The sequence below is a fragment of the Podarcis erhardii genome, assembly GCF_964252035.2.
Source record: "Podarcis erhardii genome assembly, chromosome: 6".
NCBI classification, from domain to species: domain Eukaryota; kingdom Metazoa; phylum Chordata; class Lepidosauria; order Squamata; family Lacertidae; genus Podarcis; species Podarcis erhardii.
In genome coordinates this window covers 2992239-3016524 of record NC_138510.1, presented here as the reverse complement: position 1 = coordinate 3016524, position 24286 = coordinate 2992239, and the positions used below count along the sequence as shown (strand labels likewise).

At 46.7% G+C, this 24286-nt stretch overlaps 1 protein-coding gene across 3 annotated transcripts in view; it reads right to left on the bottom strand.

The window, feature by feature from the left end:
- The window catches only part of NOL4L (nucleolar protein 4 like), a gene marked incomplete at its 5' end in the record, with an annotated part of 145986 nt that overhangs the window by 77515 nt on the left and 44185 nt on the right, over positions 1 to 24286 (bottom strand). For 2 of the 3 annotated variants that reach the window (XM_081867679.1, XM_081867681.1), the window contains 2 exons: positions 18060 to 18215; positions 21495 to 21620. In XM_081867679.1, the coding sequence (XP_081723805.1) occupies positions 18060 to 18215; positions 21495 to 21620 (282 nt within the window). The remainder of the gene's footprint in view (positions 1 to 18059; positions 18216 to 21494; positions 21621 to 24286) is intronic. The other variant, XM_081867680.1, reaches the window with a different exon arrangement.

The window sequence follows — 24286 nt, the reverse complement described above, 5'->3', positions numbered from 1 at the left end:
TGGTTGTCAAGCCTCTGCTTAAAGACCTCCAAAGAAGGAGACTCCACCACACTCCTTGGCAGCAAATTCCACTGTCGAACAGCTCTTACTGTCAGGAAGTTCTTCCTAATGTTTAGGTGGAATCTTCTTTCTTGTAGTTTGGATCCATTGCTCCGTGTCCGCTTCTCTGGAGCAGCAGAAAACAACCTTTCTCCCTCCTCTATGTGACATCCTTTTATATATTTGAACATAGCTATCATATCACCCCTTAACCTCCTCTTCTCCAGGCTAAACATGCCCAGCTCCCTTAGCCGTTCTTCATAAGGCATCGTTTCCAGTCCTTTGACCATTTTGGTTGCCCTCCTCTGGACACGTTCCAGTTTGTCCATGTCCTTCTTGAACTGTGGTGCCCAGTACCTACACCCAAGTACTTTGTGATACTCTTACCATAGCTTTTCATGAAAGACTGGAGAGCAGGTTTTGAGCATGAGCATGCTCAAAGTCTTGACTGCCCAGAGTAGCCTCGCGGAAGCTGCTCGATTGGCCAGAGGCTGTTCTGTGCCATTCCTGTTCTTTCTGCATTTGGTCCATTGTAATATTTCCAAAACTGATTAACTATGGTTGTGGCAAGAGTGCCAGGCTTAGTCTAACCTCCGGTGCCAGCACAAAGCCCTGAAAACAGACATCTTCTGCTTCTGTTGCTATTGTTATAGAATATATTTATCATCAGTAAGAAATTCACAACTCTTCCAGTGCTCACAGGAATCATATAAGGTTCCTGATGCTTCCATCTATCCTCATTTTACAGGTAGAGAAGCGTGACCAAAGGGGCAGCAACTTGCACCCAAGGCCATTAAGCAAAGTCATGACTGGACTGGACTGAACCGGGATCATGTAGGAAGCTGCCTTATATCGTCTCTGTGGAGCAAAGTATTGGAAGACAGAAGAACTACCCACCGTGGAAGTGAAGGAGTGAGGACCAGGGGTCCACCTGGGTCCACTTTGGAGAGCCAGGCTGGAGCCATTTTATAAGCTGAAAGCCATCTTAGAAAGCAAACTAAAAGGCTAAAAGCTATCTCTCTTCTGTTTGCAAAAGCATTCTTTGCAAATGCAGCAAATGTGGTCTGAGCACTTCACACCTGCTCTAGCTGCTGACCCAATTCCAGTAAACAGACCGAGAATAGAGCGAACAACAGGAAAGATGTAGCCCACCACAAAATAAGGTGAGAACACGGATGGCCGATGTGGTTTTACCAGGAATTGCAAAGAGGTCAGATAGATTTTAAACTTGCAGCGCCACCTAGTGGATAACGCAGCCTGGAACCGAAGGGCCACCATCAATTCTTTAATTGGTTGAGCAGGAATGTGTAAGGGGTGGGTCAAGGGCTGAACTGTGCTTTTGCCAAAAGGTATAAAAGTTGTCTGCCCCTGGTGTTCGTGGGCATTCTCTCATTTTTGCTGAATGTACCCACTTTGCTTTGCTTGTCTGACAAATAAACCAAAGTCAATAAAAAATATTGCTGCCTGGATTTTTCCATTCTGGTCTAGATTCTGAATTTACAGAATCTGAAGTCTCTAACATTTCTGGTGCCACAGGTGACTCGGATCAAGGACCTTAAGTCCTCAAAAAGACCAGAAGGCAGCTCCCTTGTCCTTTTCTAGGCAGGACGCAGGGGAAGGGCCAATAGGCCGCTTACTCCTGGCGCCACCGAGGTTTTTCTTCGGAGGAGGGCGAAGCCAATTTGACCCTTCTGCTGGATCCTGTGAGAGGAGACAACGGATTGAAGGACCGAGGTTGGGAGAACAGGGCAGAGACCAGCCGGCTGGGGTGAGTACATGGGCAAAGGGCCCTGAGGACATAGGAAACCTCCTTGGCTAAGGAGAAGGGACAGACTGATCACCTGTCCAGCGTGCTTGGTGGCAGTAAGGGTAGAGTTGGCCCCTGAAAACCACCCACGCTTAAGGATTCAAAGGTATAAGGAAGGCAGAAAGGAAAAAGGGGGGGAACCGGGAGGCTAGTGTGTGGTACAGCGTCCAGTGAAAGAGGCACTTGGTGCATGTGTGTGTGTAACCCCAGGGTATTCCCCTGGGGTAGAACCAATAAGTACTTTGTTTCCCAGCAGCGCGAGCTCGACTGGGCAAGGAAAATTGGGAACTGCATGTGTGTGTGTTTGGTGTTTGGGGACGCTGCACAAGGACCATATTAAATATGGGAGGGGGTGGCTCGAAAGGTCCAATAACTCCCCTACAGTGCATGCTGAACAATTTCAAGAAAGGATTCAGCGGAGTATCTGAAAAAATGGGGTCTGAAGCAAGCCAATGTAGTCCTTTTGAATGCTTTTGATTTGGCCCAAACTGCTTGCAATCAGAGAGAGGAGGCCTCAAAGGAATAACCACCCCCAAATTTTTCTGATGCCTGTTCCTCAGTCATCAGGCATCAAATCTTTCAGAAACATAGAGGCCCTAGCTGGGACAGGGCAACAAGGAGTATCTCTTTTGAGGCTGAGTATCTACTTAGGGAAGAGTTTCAGACTCAGATGCAGCTCTGGGAGCGATGGAGGGGATCGCTCCAGAGATCCCTTAGGTTATCCAAGTTAGTATATAGAACTAGAGTGTATATAAAACTTTCAGATCTCTGGACCTCAATGAAGGCAAGAGTTCAGCCAGGCAGAGTTGGAGAATTCTCTGCTGAGCTGTGGCTTTGGTAGTAAGGCAAGCCTCCTAGTTTCTCCAAAGCCCATTACTGAACTGGGAAGCACATGAGCCTTGCAGACCTCCAATAGTTTTGATCCCTATAGTAACTACAGCTTGACCAGGAAGGTCAACCTAAATCCCAGAATTTAGTTAGGGAAGAGCTGGGTACCTCTGTGACCAGCGGCAGTTTGGAACACATCAGGGAAACCACCAGCAGCCCCCTAGCTTCTCTGATGACCAGTGAGAGGTGGTCTATGGCTAGGAAATACGAAATGCTTTCAGACCTATAGCAGTTACAGTTGAGACAGGGAGGACAATTTAATTGGTGTTCTTAATCAGGCACCAGCTGGATGGCTCAGAGCTCAGGTGTGTCTCAGAGAACACTGTAACAGACCCCTGGTTTGAGGCTTAGGCAGAGGAGCCTCAAGAGAAGACCTGCATCTTTGTGGCCACCACAGTTGACAAGTTAGTTGCCACAGAAAAAGGATGAGGGAACAGATGAAGAAGCAAGCCGGACACCTGAAGCTGACCACAGGGTGTGAGCAGCCAAGGTCAGGTGTCTGCTGGCAGAGCTACTAGAAGTTAAAAAAAAAAAAAAACTGCATAAAACTAAAAAAAAAAAAAAAAGAGGAAGAACTTTCTCCATTTAACTTGGATGAGTTTGTGAACATGGATGAAGTTCTAGAGGTTTACGTGATAATAGAGAACCCCCCCACCCCCCTGGCTGAAGAAATATAAGACTGCTCAATGAAATTAAAGGAGCACAGGCAGGAAAACGCCTCAAGAAGCCCATTTACCAGGGATCCGAGGCAAAAGTGCCGTGGTGGCCCCCTTGGGAGGACAGGGACAGCCCCATATCCTCAAAGCTCCACCGCTGCCCCGATATGCGGCCCCAGGAGCCGAAGCAGGAAAGGGGGGGGGCTGCCAGCCAGCCCAGAAGTACACAAGGCAGAGCCCAGTGACCAGGTCCTGGATGAATTATACCCCAGTCTTACAGAATTGAGGAAAAAGATGAGCAAATACAGAAGTTCGACCACTATGTATCGAGATGCTGCAGACGCTTATCACAGGGGTCGAGAAAAAGCCTTTTGAAAGTACCTAAAACAGTGCAGATCCAATCAGCCCACGTCCAGTGTAGAGGCAGGGACAGCAGTCCTGACCCCCCTTCGCGTGGTTTTTGACAATCCACCACCTCCACCCCCTGCACCTCCGGCAGGGCAAGACGGTGCTCACAATGTCTCTGCCCCACCTGCCCCGCCACCGCAGCCTAGGACATTCACCCTTCAATATGTCCCCCTCACCACCACTGATTTGATGAATTGGAAGACCCACACCCCTGCGTTTGCTGAGAAGCCCCAGTCAATTGTGGACTTGCTATCCTCTATATTTGCAGCACATGAGCCTACCTGGACAGACTGTCAGCAATTGCTGAACACTCTCTTTACTTCAGAGGAAAGGAGGAGAATACACAGGCTTTAGAACACCTAAAAGAACAGCAGGTTCAGGAGGCAGAGTGGCCTCAACGATATCCCTTAACCAACCCACAGTGGGACCCAAATAATGTGGACAATCGCAATGCTCTAAGTACCTATCATAGGACAATGTGCAAAGGACATTAGAGCCAAAATCCAAAAACAGCCTGAGTTCCAGGGCATGTGCAGATCTCAGATCATGGCCATCGCCCAGAAGGTGTTTGAACAAAGAGGAGAGACTGAGAAGAGGGAAAAAAAGCAGTGGAGGAAAGAAAAGGCAGCAGTGTTAGGCACGGCAATGGCTCACAGCCCAGGGACCTGAGGGGTCCGCCGTAGCCATTCAGAGACCCGCAGCCAAGGGGAGGAAGATGCCTGCTCAGCAACAGCAAGGCCATAAGAATTACCCCTGTAAAAGGCTGCATGGAGCCAATTGGGAAGTCTGGTTAAAATGCATGTATTACTGACTGGCAGAAAAGCAGCTATGGGAAAGTACACAGGCTGAAACAGGCGTTGCCCAGCCCATTAAGAAGTTTACAGGCGCAGTGGAGGCTTGTGAAGCAGACGTGGTTGATGCTCTTGAGCAGCCCTGGGTTGTGTGGCAAGCAGTGAAGACGGCATGTCAGGCTGCAGTAGAAGCCAGACCAGAGGGACCTGGAAGCCCAGAAGGGTCTGTGGGACGCCCAGAAAGCCCAGAGGGACCTAGAGGATGCCCAGAAAGAGTACCAAGCCCAGAGGGGGCTGAGGTTGTTTTGGGAAGTTGTTTCTACGGTTCAATGCATCTGTGTGATGGACTGTGTGTTGGAGAAAGGCTGAAAAGGCAGTGGCAAGCTGTTCCTCAGGCAATAGAGCACCCAAAAGTGGGGGTGCAGGCCAGGCAAGCCATTCCAAGAGTTCTGAGGAGGCCAAAGTCTCCAAGAGTTATTTGTCCTTTGAGGTGAAGTCCAACAGCGAAAGGCATTGCCATGCAATTGGCAGCTGGATGCAAGGCTAACATCTATACTGATTCTAAATATGCCTTCTTAACCCTGCATGCGCATGGCGCCCTATGGAAAGAGCCGGGAAAGCTCTGAAATACGGTCCAGAAGTTGAGACGTTACTAGAAGCTGTATGGGCCCCCAAAGAGATTGATGTGATGCACTGCAAAGGCCATAGCAGAGGTCGGGACATGGTCACCACCGCCCTCAACCCAGCTACCCTGTTGCCGGTAGGAGAAGGTGAGGAGCAGACACACGATTGCATTGAGATTATGGACACAAGACTGGACCAGGAGAAGTGGCCAAGGGAAATCGATTGGCAGACAGAGTGGCCAAGGAAGCAGCCCGGTAACCAGCCCCAGCCTCAGTTATTGGAGCAGTGGTCCCAGAAGCGATCTTAAGCACTGCTAACAAACCAGATACTATGAGTCCACCCACATGAGGCCAGATGCCACAACCAAGCAGCTGGAGAAGTATGTCTATATAGCCAACCTTTATCAACTGGCAGCCCAGATTTCCAGGAAATGCCTGCTATGCCAAAAGAATAATCCCAGAACTCACTCCAGATGATGTGGAACCGCGTTACACCCTTGATGAACGGCAGTGGGCCAGCCAAGAAGGAGCAACGCTCCAGGAAGGACCAGACAGCCGTGTTTTTGGTGCCCCAGCATCTGGCCAGCGTGATTGTGAAGAATTACCACGAATCCACCCATTTGGGAAGCCCAGCTGCTAAAGCACATAACTAACTGCTGCTAAAGCACTGCTAAAGCACTAACTAACTGCTATATCCCAAAACTGTGTCCTGTGCACCAACCAAGAGACTGAGATCACCCTTTGAGCTTTTGTATGGCAGGCCACCTCCTTTCGTCCGAGACATCCCCGCCAGTTTGGGGCAGATGAAAAAATCACATCACCCAAGGACAAGTGCAATCCCTTTGTTTGTCGTGTGTGTGTTTGCTTCCTTTCCAGGTATTCCCTCGAGCGTACATCGTGCAGTCCCGCGGCAGTCTCACTGAGCCGGTTCACCAGTTCCTCTGGGTGACAGCGTCTGGCGACCCCCTCATCCCCAACTGCAGTGAAAGTAGCCGAGGTGATCCCCTGGGTACATCACACGCGTCTGAAATCCTGCTGACCCTCTGAAGCTGATCATCACCTTGTGTTTGACGCTACCGGGAATGCGTTGAGCCACGGGCAACGAGATCCTGCGACTACTCATCACAAGGACAGTCACAAAGACTTTATCTTTTCTCTCTTATTTTCTGTATTGATTTGCTCTATGTCTTATTGCCCTGACCCTACCGAGCCATACCAACCCTATTGGCCTGCTGACCTCTGCTATGACTGGTTCGTCTTGCCGGTGGTAAGGGACGGCATACGCGTTGGCTCTTGGGAACGAGGGTTCAATAGGGCGGCCGCAGTACAGCATCCCACTCTCCCACTGTGGCTCTTTATTCACTGCATTGCCCAGCGCACTTGGATGTGGCTCCTCCGGAGAGCTGCAGGATCGGTCGAAATCTATCGAGTTCTAGACTGCTCTTGTGGTTGTGGGAGAATAGCCCGCTGGTTACATGGTAAAGCGATATATCAACCCCATTTGACAAACCAGGCCAAAATCTTACTCCAGGTGTTGCATGGGAGGGTGTCTGAATCAGGTGCACATTAAAATTGCTGAACAGGTGCCTGTAAATTCTGCAGTCCCACCTCTGATTATTGTGGTGGCTCGAGTCTCCCAAAATCCCAGAATACTGCCTGAACTACTGGGCCTGGTAACTCCACACCTAATACCCTTGAATGTGGCAGGGTATTCTTGTGGCTGCATAAGAGTTGCCACCCAGTAGACAGACAGGGCACCTAGTTCCAGAAGAATTGGATGGGAGGGGTGCCCGAGGGCAGCATCCCCAGGGTAGAGACTTGCTCTCCAGCAAATTTAGAGGCACCACTAGGACTTTTGGTATTGGGACCAGAACCCCTTGATATAGTCACCCCGTGTGTCAGGCCATTGCAGGGGTGGATATATTCTTGTGGGTGCAACATCATTTACGTGGAAGAAGAAGCCCCTTTTGGATATAGTACTCTCCCAGGAGACCACAGGGGTCTCCACCCACCGGGAATGGTTGGGAAGTTGATCCAAGTGGTAGGAGCTTCCGAAATAAGGTGGAGAGTCACCCCTGAGGCCCAGCAAATAATTGAATATGAATATCAGTGGGCCCTTCAGCAGTAAAAGAATATTAGGAATGACCCCGAGTATTGGTGGGAGGAACTATGGAAATATTGAGGTTGGTGGGTAGGAGTGGTATGTACTGCCCTCTTTCTTTGGATGTTCATGTATTTTTGCTGGCATTGGCCAAAGCGGGAAAGAGTCCCCTGGCCTCCCATGCCAACTTTTCCCATCTGGCTCTCTATGATGTGGTACCTATTGATCCATCAAAACGAAAATGATGAACCGGAATTGGTCAGCATTTTCGTGATGGAAAGGGGGGAATGAAGGAGTGAGGACCAGGGGTCCACCTGGGTCCACTTTGGAGAGCCAGGCTGGAGCCATTTTATAAGCTGAAAGCCATCTTAGAAAGCAAACTAAAAGGCTAAAAGCTATCTCTCTTCTGTTTGCAAAAGCATTCTTTGCAAATGCAGCAAATGTGGTCTGAGCACTTCACACCTGCTCTAGCTGCTGACCCAATTCCAGTAAACAGACCGAGAATAGAGCGAACAACAGGAAAGATGTAGCCCACCACAAAATAAGGTGAGAACACGGATGGCCGATGTGGTTTTACCAGGAATTGCAAAGAGGTCAGATAGATTTTAAACTTGCAGCGCCACCTAGTGGATAACGCAGCCTGGAACCGAAGGGCCACCATCAATTCTTTAATTGGTTGAGCAGGAATGTGTAAGGGGTGGGTCAAGGGCTGAACTGTGCTTTTGCCAAAAGGTATAAAAGTTGTCTGCCCCTGGTGTTCGTGGGCATTCTCTCATTTTTGCTGAATGTACCCACTTTGCTTTGCTTGTCTGACAAATAAACCAAAGTCAATAAAAAATATTGCTGCCTGGATTTTTCCATTCTGGTCTAGATTCTGAATTTACAGAATCTGAAGTCTCTAACAGAAGAATGGCAGATGAAAGTTATAGACTATATGGGACTGGCAGAGATGACCGGCAGAATCCGAGACCAGGGGAAAGAGACGGTGGAAGAAGATTGGAAGAAATTTAAAGACTATCTTAAGAAATACTGTAAAATTGTTGATTGTTAAGACGATGTTGATTCTGATTTTAAGGGGTTGCTAGCTGTAATTATTATATAATATGAAAAGAAAGCCTAAAAACTTAAATGAAATTAAGGGAAGGATTTGTTGAAGAGAATTAATTAGAGATTGGAATGCAGTAAGGAGAGGTATGAGGAGGTCGGGAAAGCAAGTTTTATGAACATAAGGGAATGAAGTTATACATGTGGTTTTTTGTATGTATTTTTGTCTATTTTTTTCTTTTTTTTCTTTTTGATTTTTGTGATTTTTATGTTATATAAACTTCTGAAAATGTTAATAAATATCTTATAAAAATATATATATATCGTCTCTGTGGAGCCCAGTATTGTCTCCTCTAACTCACTGGCAGCAGTTCTCCAGTGCTTCAAACAAGGTGGCAATTCCCAACCCCACTACCTGAGCTCTTTGCAACCTAGGGAGTCTGAACATGGGACCTTGGATGCTCAAGGCGTGTGCTCTACAAGACTGAGCTCTGGCCCTTCCCAGGCACACACGTTGTGGGGTTAGAAAAGCCTTTTCAGTTTCCCCCTCTTGATTCCCTGCCAAAGTGGCCTCATTGTGCTGCTGTGAATGCCAGCGAGTCCCATGACAGAAGCGTGGGGCATTTCGTGTCTCAGCAGCAAACCAAGGTTTTAGCACATTTGAAAACACAGAACCGCATGAACTGTCTGAGATCACGTTCTGGAAAAGAAATCAGCAATGTCAAGAACAAAGCCTTGGAAGAAGGGTCTCTTTGTCTGATTTCACAAACAAAAGCATAAGAGATCAGGCCGAGGATCCGTTTAGTCCAGGACTAGTTCCAGGAATGGAATAGCCCACCAGATGCCCCGTGAAATGCAAGGGCAGAGCAAAACAGAAATAGTCACCCCCTTCTTGCCTGCCCTCAGCATCTGATAGTCAGGCATACACTGCCTCTGAACATGGAGGCTTCATTTATCCCTCACAACTAATGGTCATTTACCACCCTTGCCACTCCACCAATTCGTATAATAATAATAATAATAATAATAATAATAATAATAATAATAATAATAATAATAATAATATTTATTTATATCCCGCCCTCCCCAGCCGAAGCCGGGCTCAGAGCGGCTAACATCAAATGTATAACACATTAACATAAAATCAGACAATCAATTAAAATACACCCTCAAATCAGATCAGGATCAGAATAAAATCCAATCGGCAACCCGCAGATTAGGGTTGGGGACCTTAAATGCTCACCAGGCTCAACTGTTTGTGCTGAACTTATATGGGCCTGTGAGAAAAATTGGGAGGCCACTTTCATGCAAGTTCTTATGAAAGGAGAGGGAGTCAGACTGAACCCCAACCAAAGGCCTGGCAGAACAGCTCCGTCTTGCAGGCACTGCGGAAAGATGTCAAGCCCCGCAGGGCCCTGGTCGCTTGTGATAGAGCGTTCCACCAGATTGGAGCCACAGCCGAAAAAGCCCTGGCTCTAGTTGAGGCCAGCCTAACCTCTCTGTGGCCTGGGACCTTCAGGATGTTTTTAAAAGCCACCTCAGACAGAAGCCACCTCCACCTCTGAGGGTAATCAATTCCACATCTGTGGTGTGCCAGTCCTGAACTTACTGCCAATCAGTTTCCATCCACTGTTGCTTAAAAGAGGCTTAAGTCCAGGAGTGGAATTCAACATCACGCTCTTCCAGCCGTTTCATCTGCGCAAGCACTGCAACGGCACCTCCTCTCTTCCCCCTATGGGTTCTCATGACTGCCGCCCCCCAAGCCAATTTCAAGGGGCACATGGGGGGAGGAGCCCTGTTGCGCAAGTCGCTGAGCTTCCATTTCCACTGACAGGGCTGGTTAAGCGAATCCTGCCCTATGCCAGTATTCCCTGTTTCTGCACAACAACATCATGCATTAGGCATGTTGACATAATTTATTTATTGCACTTATATACCTTTCTGACAAGGGACCCAAGGTGGTTTGCAATTTTAAAATATCAACACAAATAATGATGTAAAATGTAAAGTTGGCCCAAACATTGTCGTACTCTCACACCCTGGTTCTAAATATATTTACTCGGCTTGCTGATTGTTGTTAGGTTTGTTTGTTTTTTACTTTTACTGTTTGCCGCCCAGGAGACATTGCTAATTGCTAACAGCATACAAACAATGTAAATAAATAAGTATGCTTCACATCTTAAGGCAGCTTCAAAGATCATATTCAAGTACGCTTCATATTTTCAAGCCAGGTAATAGGGAAGAAAGACAGATTTTACTTTAGGAAGGGGCTACACGTTCTGGCACCTTCAGCTAAAAGGTTCTCAGGTATAAAGGAAAACCTGAAGAGCGGCTGTCAAGCAAAGGAGAGAACACTGGCCTAAACACACCAGTGGCCTCATTCTTGGTCTCACTGTAAAACAGATTTATATGATCTGAACTGCAGCCTTACAAAACCACACACAACGGGCCTCATTTTTCATAGTAGGAGAACCATGCCTCCGGCAGAAGAGCTCAGATAATGGCCTGTTTCTCTGTGGCAAAATTGGGCAAGAGCACATGATAATGTGTATCATTAAGTTTGTGTCTCTTCTCAGGATCCCAAAAAAATATGAAGATCCTCTGCCAGATCTTTCAGATTAAATAGCTACATTATAGGATGGGATGTTATTCAAATAAATAAATAGCTGTGGCATTAACCATATTGCTAAGTTTAAAAAAAAGGTGTGATGGAGAGGACGAGTAGGGAGAAAGTCATATTAGAGACTAAACATTCTTAGCAACACTGGAGAAAACACCCTCGGTTTCCTGTTCCAATTAACCCTTTTCAGTTTGTGCACTGAGAAAAACATATATGTGTACAGTGGTACCTCGGGTTAAGTACTTAATTCATTCCAGAGGTCCGTTCTTAACCTGAAACTGTTCTTAACCTGAAGCACCACTTTAGCTAATGGGGCCTCCTACTGCTGCCGCGCTGCCAGAGCACGATTTCTGTTCTCATCCTGAAGCAAAGTTCTTAACGCAAGGTACTATTTCTGGGTTAGCGGAGTCTGTAACCTGAAGCGTATGTAACCTGAAGCGTATGTAACCCGGGGTACCACTGTATGTTTTTTTTAAAAAAAAATGAAAAGAACTTTAGGACACATATCACATGAGATCACTCTTAAAAATCAAAACAGAGAAGGAAAAGAGACCTGAACCTTTCTAGAAGAGAGAGAAGAACTAAAAAAAAAAAAAAAACCTCAGTGATTTTAAAAGAGTGATTTTTTTCAAAGAAACAAGGCACTCTGGTTTTTTCTTTAAAAAAATAATAATAAAGATACCTATCTCCACTAAGTGGCAGCACAACCCAATTTTTGCTGGCAGGCTAGGAAGCAGCAGGGCAAAGAGCAAGGGGGGGGGGCGACCTGGTCCCCCACTGCTTTGAAGATGCCAAGAGGGTTGTTCCCTAAGCACTTGCCAAGGCCTCCTAGAGCCCCTTTTGGCTGAGTGGCCACCCTGCCTCACTCCCTTCTCTCAATGACCCCAGGAGTCATTTGTCAGCAATTCCCCTTTCCGGGGCTGCCCAAAGAAGGGATGCAATTCAGAGGAGGCTGCTTGGCTAATCGGAAAATGAGCTGAAAACTGCATCCCAGCAGTGCCTCATCTTGCTCCTTCCATTTTTTAGTTGAAAGTGTGGCAAAAGCAGCAGTGAGTTTCATGAGCCGTTGGGGAAGCCATCCTGATCTGGAGGAGGAGGGAAAAAACAACCCCAAACTCTTCTGATCCCAAATGTGGAGATCTGAGCAAATTCACATGCTGCTTTCTGCCACTTGCATCTTCGCTTTTCCCCCTTGCAGGAGCAACCTGTTCTTGAGAGCAATGTGGTAGCAGCTGGGATTTGGCTTACTTGGGCGGTAGCCTGTAGCAGCTTCCATTATCAGAAAAAATACAAAAAATAATAACGACAACAGACCAAAATAGTTGCTTTGGCTGAAACTCCCCAGTTTCCAGCTCATTAGCACACTTTTCTTGCTGGGTGTCAGCCACTCCCGTGCTAGGAAAAGAGAGCAATTAGAGTTGGTGTGTGAATCGACCCTCACACGAAGCTCAACCTACTGAATCTGCTATTAATTACTTCAGCATGTTTATATACCCCCTTCTTCCAAGCAGCCTGGGTTAGTAGATAAGGATACACCCTCTTCTTAGCTTCCTGACAACCCTGTGATGTAGGTTTGGCTGAGAGAAAGTGCAGACCAAATTCATTCACACTGAGCCTCATGCCTGGGGGCAGGGGGGCGATCTGAAACCAGAACCCTCAGGTTCAAGTCCACCACTTCACGAACCTCACGCGCCTGGCCTGATGAAATCCCACAGGGTTTCCACAGGAATCTCAACCACCTGAAGCAGGGAATGACAGCAATGGTCTTTCTTTAATGTGTCCCAACACAGTCTTGGTAAACTCAATGAACTGGTAAACAGGCAATTGATAACTGCTAGCTCCTCTAGCTGCCATATTAATAACTCTTCCTCCGCTGCTACCTGTCTACAACATGGACATATCTGGAAAACAGGTGGGAAGTTACCCCTGGTGGTTCTGAAGAAGTACTACAAACGTTGCCACTTTCATGTTGTGATCTCATTTAGGAAGTTAGTTCCTTAGCGTGGACTAAGAGCTGTTTGTGGTGAGAATGCCGCTGTCCTGAAATACCTGCTCAGGTATGAGGACAGACAGATCTAAGAATGGCTCAGGCCCAAAACGATTTTCAGTTCCAGGGCTGAGTCCTAGAACAGGTGCAGAACTGCTTGCTGCCTTTGAGCATGTGCAGAATGCCATGCTCAAAGAGCCAGTGTGGTGTAGTGGTGAAGAGTGGTAGTCTCGTTATCTGGGGAACCAGGTTCGCGTCTCCGCTCCTCCACATGCAGCTGCTGGGTGACCCTGGGCTAGTCACACTTCTCTGAAGTCTCTCAGCCCCACTCACCTCCCAGAGTGTTTGTTGTGGGGGAGGAAGGGAAAGGAGAATGTTAGTCGCTTTGAGACTCCTGAAGGGGAGTGAAAGGCGGGATATCAAATCCAAACTACTCTTCCTCTTCCTCTTCCTCTTCCTCTTCTTCTTCAGAATGCTTGCTGGAATTAAGGGGAGGGGCTTTCAGACTGGAGAGCATGACTCTAGCTGGTCTTCTGAGTCCTAGGATGGCCCCCTTACAGTGGGCAGTCTGTTTCAATGAGTCCTCGACTTGAAAGGCTGTCTAGTCCAAGGCAGTTTGAAGATAAACAACCATAAGAATGGGGGGCTTGAAATTGCTGGTCATCAGTTAATACCTGGACAGCCGACTAAGCAGGATTGCAGATCATGTTTTCCTCACTGTGGTGAGATGCACTGTATTTCTAGCCATCAGCTATTATTCCACAAGTTGGTATCCAACTAAGGTGTTCTGTCAGTGCAAGGATTTCCTTTTGTACAACCCCCCCCCCCAATGTGTCCAAATCTGCACTGATTTGAGATTTCTGCCAGGCCTTAAGATTCCTTGCATAGATTAGAAGGCAGAGAGTCCCCTGCACTGTGAATGTTTTGAAAACTCAGGAACAGATTGAACCCCTAGAACAAATTTGAGGGTGGGGAGGGGAGGAGAGCAGGGAAGTCCCAACATTGCACAAGCAGAAATCATTGTGCCGATGGGATACATTACTCAGCACTACTTTGGATAAAACCCAAACAGTACATAATGCACCTTTACATATAAATACGTTAGCAAATACGTTAGTAAACTGCTATATATGCTAATTTATGCAAATCTGTGATGGGGCTTAAGTGGCCACTCTGTTGAGTCCCAGGACCCTTTCAGAAACTAAGCACAGAGTTAAGTGTCATCCTATGCAGGAGGCAGCTGGATTGCGTGATGAAGGGTTAAGTTCACTGTGTTTATGTTGTTGTTGTTTAGTCGTGTCCGCCTCTTCGTGACCCCTGGACCAGAGCACACCAGGCACTCCTGTCTTCCACTGCCTCCCGCAGTTTGGTCAAACTCATGCTGCTAGCTTCAACAACACTATCCAACCATCTCGTCCTCCGTCGTCCCCTTCTCCTTGTGCCCTCCATCTTTCCAACATCAGGGTCTTTTCCAGGGAGTCTTCTCTTCTCATGAGGTGGCCAAAGAATTGGAGCCTCAGCTTCAGGATCTGTCCTTCCAGTGAGCACTCACGGCTAATTTCCTTCAGAATGGGGAGGTTTGATCTTCTTGCAGTCCATGGGACTCTCAGAGTCTCCTCCAGTACCAGAATTCAAAAGCATCCATTCTTCGGCGATCAGCCTTCTTTATGGTCCAGCTCTCACTTCCATACATCACTACTGGGAAAACCATGGCTTTGACTATACGGACCTTTGTTGGCAAGGTGATGTCTCTGCTTTTTAAGATGCTGTCTAGGTTTGACATCGCCTTTCTCCCAAGGAGCAGGCGTCTTTTAATTTATGTAGTTTATGTTTATGTAGTTTATCGCAAAGCCCACTCCTGAGGCAGGTAGCTATGCAGTACAAGGATTTCTCTGCCACCTCTTTAATTTCTTTTGAAGAAGTACCTTTCTTGCACTTCCCCATATTAGGGACACCAGACTGCAGCACTCTGCCAGTCCCCATGGGGCCCTTTCTTGCAAACAGTCAGCTAATTTATTTCTGATAGCCTACCTAAGCAAGCAGAGAATTACCTCCAGCTCCAAATTATCAACCTGATTGGCTGCCCTCTGGAAGTGGAAGACAAAGACAAACTCTCTGCTGAATCTGGCCTAGTTCTCACAGAGGTAGTAAACCTGCGTCTTGGGGTGTGCCACTTCAGACTGCAGGTAGGAACTCACACCAAACGCTCCCTCTGCCAAGAAAATCCCTACATGCACAAATGTAGCCTCCGGCATAGAAGGCTAGGCCTTTTTTAAAATCTTCCCTAGCTTTTTTATCTTCAGGGTACTTTTGAATTTAATTTTACCATTTTGGTATGGGGGCTCATTTTATCACGCAGACCCCTCACCTGCATTCTGAAGTGGTTCAACCCAGAGACACAGTGATGGGGCGGGCAAGCACCACCGAGACAGGATTCACCCCTGAATCTGGCATCTCAATATTAATTCTGGTTCAGTGCGGCATCCCCAATGGGGGCACCAGAAAGGGAAGATGGCTCAGAGCCCTCCCAGGTCAGGAGGGGATACCGGCCTGCTAATGTGATGAGATCAGCTCAAGCAAAGGGGTGGAGCTGCGGCTTTGCTGGCCTGAGAAAAGCAGGCAGATCCAGCCTGCTCCCCTGAGGCTGTGAAAGGCATAGATTAGCACTCCCTGGAGCCAAATTGAAGGAATTGGGGGAGGGCCAGAGCTGTCTACTGTCGAAACAAGCAGAAAGTTTCCTGAATTGTAGTTGTACTGGTGGCCTTGCCCTCTTCCATTATGGAGAGGTCATCCGCCGATAGGCAGAGAAAATCGGCACAGACAATAGCTTTGCTGGCTGCGTGCAGAGGCAAGGACAGGGGCAGCCTCCAGGTTGCCCAACCTGCCGCTGTTAGGGGACAGGGAATATGAACAGGAGCTCTTTGCTCCCTGGGAAATATGCCAGAGGCAAACAGAGCCCAGCTGGGGAAGGGAGGGAAAGGCCTGCATTGCAGGAAGTCAGGCAGCCATGTGCCCTGTGGAGGATGGGCTCTGGTGAAGAGGTGAGAGAGAGAGAAGCTGAGTCTTCAGCTGCACATTTAGCCCCCTGGATCTCCAGCAGCAACCAAATTGCTGGCAGAGGTAGGGGGGCCATGGCTGCCTTGCAATTTTTCAAGCAGAAATCCAAATGTCACAGGAAACCACAGTGCAGAAGCTGCAAGCTGTGCAGCCCTCGGAACGCCTCGCTTGCTGCATTCAGTTGCTCGGTGCCCCAGGAATAAACAGAGCAGCAAAGAATTAGGCAAGAGATTGTAGGCCCCGAGTAAAGAAAGAGAAGGGAGAGGCAGAAGCTGCCCCGATGTTCTCCTACTAGCAAGACCCTGGGGGCCAATTCATCCCCAGTGTAGCTAATGTGACTGAAATAGGGATGTATGGAAAGAGATTGAGCATGTTACATGGGAAGGGACAGGGAAGCATGTGTTATTACTAATGATAACAACTGAATAAATAACATTCATTCAACTGAGTAACAGTCACTCAATTTGATAAATACTTCAATGAATAACATAAATGTATAGCCCACCACACAGGAGCATTTAGCAATGAAAGCTGAGAAGCAAGCATAAAATGTTACATCAAAATTTAAATGAAACATTCATTTCAGGAGTACGGGCATGACAACTGCTGGATTCTCCCAATCTGTTGTCCAAATTTGCTTGGCGTATAATTTTAATGTGCACAACGGGGCCACCTGTCCCTCTAGTCAGCATCCTACTGGAACCTCTGGGAGATTCTGCAAGCAGTAGGAGATAGCAATACGGAGGACTGTATGTCCTAGGAAAACTAACCGTCTGGGCCAAGGAAAACTGAATTCTGCATCTTGAATAAATAATGTCAATTAAGCCAATCTATTCCCATGTCAGTGGTGTTTTTAGTTCTATAGACTTGTTATTATTTCCGTTATACCAAAAGTTTGGAATATATTACTGATGTCTCTGGCCCCCTTTCTGTGTCTGTTTCAATATTTCTAACCTATGGTGATTCTGCTTATGCTTAATTTTGCATTTAATAAAAATAACTTTTAAAAACCTCAAGCCAATCTATATGCATTTGCTTATTCTGGGGATGCCATCATGTTCTTCTGCTTATGAAGGGGAAGGGCAAAAAGTTAGCTAAGAGTTTTTGACGTCCTGCCTTCTGATTTCTGGCTTAAGAAGACTGGAACCTTCTGCGTTCCAGATGTGTGCTCAACTTCTGAGCTTCTGAGAAGATACCATGATCACACATTCAGATCTAAGCTAGGTCTGCAGCACTAAGGAGTAGACACCTGCTTTTTAAAAAACAAACAAACCAGCAACCGGCATGCTGAGTTCTACAGACAACACCAAATGTGAGGCAGAAAAAACATACCTGGCCTGCCTCAAAATACCCTCCCTGCCTCAGAATATGAAGTTTGCATGTACGGTTATCACAGTAGCCCAAGAGCTACTAGGCCTCTTTAGCATTTGTCCTAATTCTTTTTAAAGCCGTTTATGCTAATAACCTATCACAAAATCCATTACAGCAGAGCCAGAGCAGTGTATGAGCTGCAAAAGACCACCATAAATGCATGAGGCGGTCTTAGGCAATCTACCATCTTTCCAGCTTCGGCCTCCTACCCAATTCCATTTGCCGTACTGCTTTAATACTACTGATGATGATGATGATCTACATCATAGGGCTGTTGTAAGGACCCGAGACAATGCCCGTGAAACACCTTTGAGTGCTCAGGAAACATTATATATCTCTTAAGTATTGATAAGCTGTGGCAAGACGTTCCATAGGCTGAGTGGCGGAGTCCTTCCTTTGTTTAAGGAGCATTTCCTTTTCATCCTGCATGGCTGGTCACTGCGTTCCCCATGCCTTGATGCTCATGCCTGGCCCCTCCCTTCTCTAAGCACATCTGCCATGGCCATCTCCTCTCCCCCCACTCTTCTTCCACTGATGCCCACTCTGATCCCTCTTAGCTAGTTCCCTAGTCAGCCCCCCTCTGGGTGTGTGAAAAGGGGGGCATAGTGGGATGTGGCCACTGACCCATTGGGGGCCTCTGTCAGTAGTACAAAGACAGGAATCTCACCGCCCGGTAGGTCTTCTTCTGCCCGGCATGTTTGGGTGCTTTGCCTGGCTCCGCCGAGCTCTCCACATGCATCGAGTAGATGATGTCAAAGAAATCTTCCACCACAGCGACGCGCTTGAGAGCGATGCCCTCGGGCTCCGACAGACCATCTGCCCCCTACAACAGTGCAGGCAAGTCAAGTTAGTCTCAGGAATGGGTGACAGAGGTGAAGAAAAGGGCTGCAGGATAATATGAGCAGAGGGAGGGAAAGGGAGAAACACAGAAACCCACTCCTGCCAAGGTCTGAAGGTGTAAGGAGGAGGGGTGTCTGAGGAGGTTCCTATCAGGGCAAGGAGTGTGATATTTGCTGCTGCTTCTGCCTCCGCCACCAGAGACCAAAGCCAAAATGGGTGAGGTGAAAGCAGGAGAACCCATGAAGAAATCCCCCTCTTCTTATTTATAGCAATCTCATCAACAGACTGGGGTTGTTGTTTTTTGTCTGGGCCACCTCCATCGCCCCCCTGCTGGCTACACAATGCTGGCTATTAATCAGCAAAAGAACTGCTAGTTGTTAAACACCTGCCTTTTAATCAAGCAATTTCAACCAAGTTGCACATTATCTAGAGAAGCGACTTCCTGATATATTGAAAGAAACGTAAAATTATGTAGGATTTATTAAGTAAGCATCTACCACTCGAGCTTAGAAGATAGGTGACATATTTATTAAGGTTTTCTTCATTCTTTAATATGGTAGCATACCAGAGCCTCTCCACCAGCACACACACACACACCATACTCACAAAACTTGACAGATGCCCTTAAAACAAGAGCTCCTGGAGGGATCCTATTACTGACGGAAACAGCAGGATTTGTACTTGGTGCTGATTTTACATAGTGCCAAATGCAAGGACTCTTGCAAGAGACCACTGGCTTAAAGAGTACACTCCCAAGGGAGCTTGCGTCCAACACTGCTTAAATGCAGTGCCAAATGCAAGTCCCGCTGCTTCCTAGCAGGGATGGATCCACCTGATCCCCAATGATGTTATGTGATTGTCCACAGTGGTTCCCCAACGCTGTCTTTAAAAAAATAGTTGCACAATTAACATTTTGCCCTTACAAATTCATATTGGATTCAGTTCACGAAATCAATGAAAACTTTTGGTGATTAACCTATCAACTCTAAATCTATTTGCTAAGTGTTTTGAACTCTCAACCCCCTCCTTTAACAATGTGCCACCAGCATGAACCCTGCCCAGCTAGAAATTCTGTAGTGTCTGGGAAGGAGAGAAATAAAGGGCCTCGTAAATCAATACAAAAAAAGTATGCATGTAAGCCAACTGCCCACAACTTTGTTCTGAAGTCTTAGCACTCATTGGCCAAATCTTGAAAGCTGGTTGATGGGCCAGAACATTCTCCACGTGTTGTTCCTTGTAAACATAAGGGCTAGAAACTTGTTTTATGGCAAAAAAGAAAAGAAAGCTGCAATTTCGAGAAAGGTGCCTGGGTGTCCTTCTCATTACTACATAACTGACCTGACTTGTTGGCTGGCCTGCCATTTAGAGCACCAAGTGCTCCCCATGTGTATTGCAGATGTCCAGTGTGCTGAATGAGCATGCCAAGCATTGCTCTACTATAGAAGGATGTTTCAGCTTGCAGAAAGAGAGCTAGGGCAGGGAGCAGGCTAGACAGGTGCTTCCATCAACACACATGTGCACACACACATGCCGTCTAGACCAATAAGCAGGGCACCTTTTCCACCTTGAGGCCAGGATCCCTGGAGGAACAGGACTGAGTCACCCTCCTCCCCGCCTCTGACCTTTCCCAGATTTCACATTCATTTTCTCTCTCTCTCTCTGACATACAGCCAAACAGTAGCAGTGCAGCTAAGCTCGGAGTGCAAGTACAGGATGCTCTAAACCAGCCACGTGGCAGCAGGACAGAAGAGGCGAATGCCACTGAGCATCTTATCTGTCTGACATAAAGGGCGCTGGCTCATCCTGGCAAGACTTGCCAAGGGAAAGGAGGCATACCTTGTTCCCTAGCTAGTTATTTGTGCCACACCCACAGCTCGTGTGCCACAAAAGCTGGTGGAAAACGAGATCTTGAAGGAATGAGGCAAGCATACTTTGTCTAAAGATTGGAAATCATGCTGTTACAGTGTGGATTTTTCAACACGCCAGATAAGGGTGCTGAGGAGCTCATAGAAAATATGCAATTAAGGTGTCACTGGCTGTCAACTACAGCTGGCTCAGAGTTTGTGCACACATGTGAGTGTGCTGTTGTCTGCATTCACAGAAACCACTCATTCACAAAAATTACACAGAATTCACTGCTGAGATGTGGTGATGGCCACTGGCTTACAATGGCTTTAAAAACAAAAGTTGAACAAATTGATGGAGGGTGTCAACCAATAACTATCAGCCATGATATCTAAATAGAACCTCCATATTCAGCGTCAGTATACCTCCGAATACCAGACACTGGAGACAACAGCAAGGGTAGGCTGCTGCATTTATACTGTTTAAGCACTTCTCAAAGTCTTGTATTTAGTCTAATCCACAAGGGCTCTCATGCAGTCATGCAACTGCGTACACAACTACATATTTAATTACTCTTCTAACAAGCCTTTGTACTTTCACAGGGAAAGAGCCCGATCTGAAACTCTAAAGAACCACTGTCAATCAACTTAGACAATACTGCATGAAGAATGTCATCGGCCTGACACACTATAAAGGAGCTTCTACGTTCCTCCTTATGTACTTAACAAACCCTTGCTGTAACCAGACCCTTGAGAGATTTCTTTTTCAGATCAGTGCTTAATGCAAGAAATCTTTCATTTCAGTATAAAGTGAAGCAAACTGTGTCATAGATGAGGGCAAAACTAATCCCACCTCATGTTTTCAAATGGGACATTCTCTTTCTCAGCACTCTAAGGAAGATTTGCAGGCTAGTCTTATGCAGAGTGACCTCAAGTCCAGTGACCTCAACAGACTTCAGCACACCTAACCCTTCACAGCATTGACTACTTAGCTGTATTTACATTCTCTGTGCAACCGAGAAACTTGCACAAAAGATATATGAATACTTCTACTTCTAAAAGAAGTAGGGCCAGTAAAAACGCTGCCAATTTTAAATTTATTATACTGTTTTAAATATTATTTTATTATTTTGTTGTTGAATAGAGGTAGAAAGAATCCTGAGCTCCCTGCCATTTCACTAGGTTATCTCTCAGGCAAGCCCATACCTTGCACCAAGAGGATGGGGGGATGATGATGATAGCGTCTTGCGAGTAATATTATCATGCCCTTTGTGCAGGTGTGGGCAGAGAAGAGGTCTGAACATGGAACTTTCTGGGTTCTTAGATACCATTCAGTACTACTTCTGGGTGGTGAGGCAGGGTTAGGGGGACAGACAAATATGCTGACAGCTTTACAGGCCGCTGCTTGAACCTGTTACCTTTTCTGAATCCTTGGAGGTGGCAATAGAGCTTCCAGCATCTGCACCTCCTCTATCTGCCTGCCTCTTCAACGTCTGCTTCTTCATTCTTGGGCTTATTTTCTGCCCCTCATTAGCAATTTCAGTCTAAGAGGAATGACAAAGTGTCACAAAATGAAAACAGACAGACACACGCTCTCTTAGTGTTTCCTCCCTGACAACCTAACTGACTTTCAAGACCTTGAGGGCAGGAACCCAACTTCTTTTTTTGGCCCAAGTCCCTCTGTAAATTATCAGATCAGATGCTGTTCACTTGTCAGGATCCCTTCCCTCCCACAACAAGTTACCATTCCTGATAAAAAAATTGGTGGGTAAGAATAGCGGTCACTCAGGCTTCAGTCTTGCCTCGGACCTTAAAGACACTTCTCTAAGCCCAACCTCCTCCTGGACACCCTACACATAAATCGTACCTTGCAAGACATATTTATTGTCTCTCCTTAAAGGTCTCCAGAAGATTCCACAACTAGCTAAGCCTGTTCCATGGAAGCCCAGTTATGTGTCCCTATTTCCAGCTTAGGCTGCAATCCTATCCCCTCAGCTGGGAGTAAGACCCATTGAACTCAATGCAACTTGCTTCTGAGTGTAGAAGGCTGTTAATTTGCTACAGTCAGGGTTAAATGCAGTCTCCCTGGCCCTGCTTCTCTGCCTTTAACAGAGCCTGACATCCAGAAATTTAACAAGCTCAATTTTCCCCTGGCTTGGAAATAAGTGGTAGGAGCACTTGTTCAATTTCTATGTCAGGCTACCGTCAAAGGCGCAGGGGCAGTTTTGGGGTGGGGTTTTTTGTTTGTTTGTTTGTTTTGTTTTTTTGTAAGGTATCTCCCCTGGCTACTATTGGAACCCATTAAACTTTCCTTCAACCGACCCTTGCAATCTGCCGTTCTCTCTCTTCTTCACCGCTGCCTTTCACATTATATAAAAAAAAACCCTAACATGTCTCTCTTTTGGCTCTAAGCTGAACACACGCTCTACTTTGGTTTTCTAGTGAAAATCAACAGATATCTCCGCTGAGGCCTCTCACATACCAAACAGTGGAGAACTGCCAACTCTTGCCCAGACACTTTCTAAAACGCAACCTATAAAGGGACTGCCCAGCACCCAAATTAGTCCAGCCTCCTCTTGCCCCACCCTCTCCCGCTCCCATCTGCAGCTCAATGTGCAAGTGTGAGACCTTTTGCATTATACGAAAATATGTAAGAATTCAGACATCCCCATGACTGGCATTAATCCTGGTAGTTTTGTGCAGCACATCACCATAGCTGATCCTGGGACGGCCAGCAAGCCTCAAGCAAAAGCCTGTGTGCTGGGTGGCTGTAGGAAGGGTGTTCTCAGGAATAGCACTATCATTTCCTTGATGGAGGGGCGGCGGAGTGGATTTGAGTCCCCCTCTGCATGTAGCAGCAGTATCAATAGGCTCCATACCAACAGCAACTATCCATTTTGTTTATTTATGGAAAAAACGTATGGACATCTTTTTCACTTGCATTCCCGAAAGGGGAATATATTGGAGGGGGAGGCTGGGGGGCTTCCTTCCCTCTCAGCTCATGTGGGCAAATTGTGGGCTGCTTGGCTCTTGCAGAACCATATGGGGAGTGAAAATGCTAAGAGAGTAGAAATGGGGGAACTCTGCCACAGATTATTAGTGCTGAGCTGCCCAAAGCCAAACAGTCTTAAGGACTACTACTCCGAAAGGGAGCGCAAGAGCACGTGAAGCTTGGAACCCATTTCCCCATCTTATTCAACATCTTTATCAACGACTTGGATGATGGACTCAAGGGCATCCTGATCAAATTTGCAGATGACACCAAACTGGGAGGGGTGGCTAACACCCCAGAGGACAGGATCACACTTTAAAACAACCTTGACAGATTAGAGAACTGGGCCAAAAAAAACAAGATGAATTTTAACAGGGAGAAAGGTAAAGTATTGCACTTGGGCAAAAAAAATGAGAGGCACAAATACAAGATGGGTGACACCTGGCTTGAGAGCAGTACATGTGAAAAGGATCTAGGAGTCTTGGTTGACCACAAACTTGACATGAGCCAACAGTGTAACGCGGCAGCTGAAAAAGCCAATGCAATTCTGGGCTGCATCAATAGGAGTATAGCATCTAGATCAAGGGAAGTAATAGTGCCACTGTATTCTGCTCTGGTCAGACCTCACCTGGGGTACTGTGTCCAGTTCTGGGCACCACAGTTCAAGAAGGACACTGACAAACTGGAACGTGTCCAGGAGGGCAACCAAAATGGAAACAAAATAAAAAAATTCCTTCCAGTAGCACCTTAAAGACCAACTGAGTTAGTTCTAGGTATGAGCTTTCGTGTGCATGCACACTTCTTCAGATACACTGAAACAGAAGTCACCGGACCTTTCTATATAGTGAGAAGGTGGGGAGGGGTATTACTCAGAAGGGTGGTGGGAATGGGTGATTGGCAGATAGCTGCGATGAGCCTGTTGACGACTCTTAACGACTGCAATAGGTCTAACAGGAAAAAGCAAGGGGTGAGAAGGTGAAAAATGGCTTTGTCATGTATAATGAGATAAGAATCCAATGTCTTTATTCAAACCAGGTCTCTCCATAGTTTTAAGTTTGGTGATAAGTTGCAATTCAGCAGCTTCTCTTTCCAGTCTATTTCTGAAATTCCTTTGTAATAGAACAGCTACTTTGAGATCTTGTATAGAATGTCCTGGGAGATTGAAGTGTTCTCCTACTGGTTTTTCTGTCTTGTGGTTCCTGATGTCGGATTTATGTC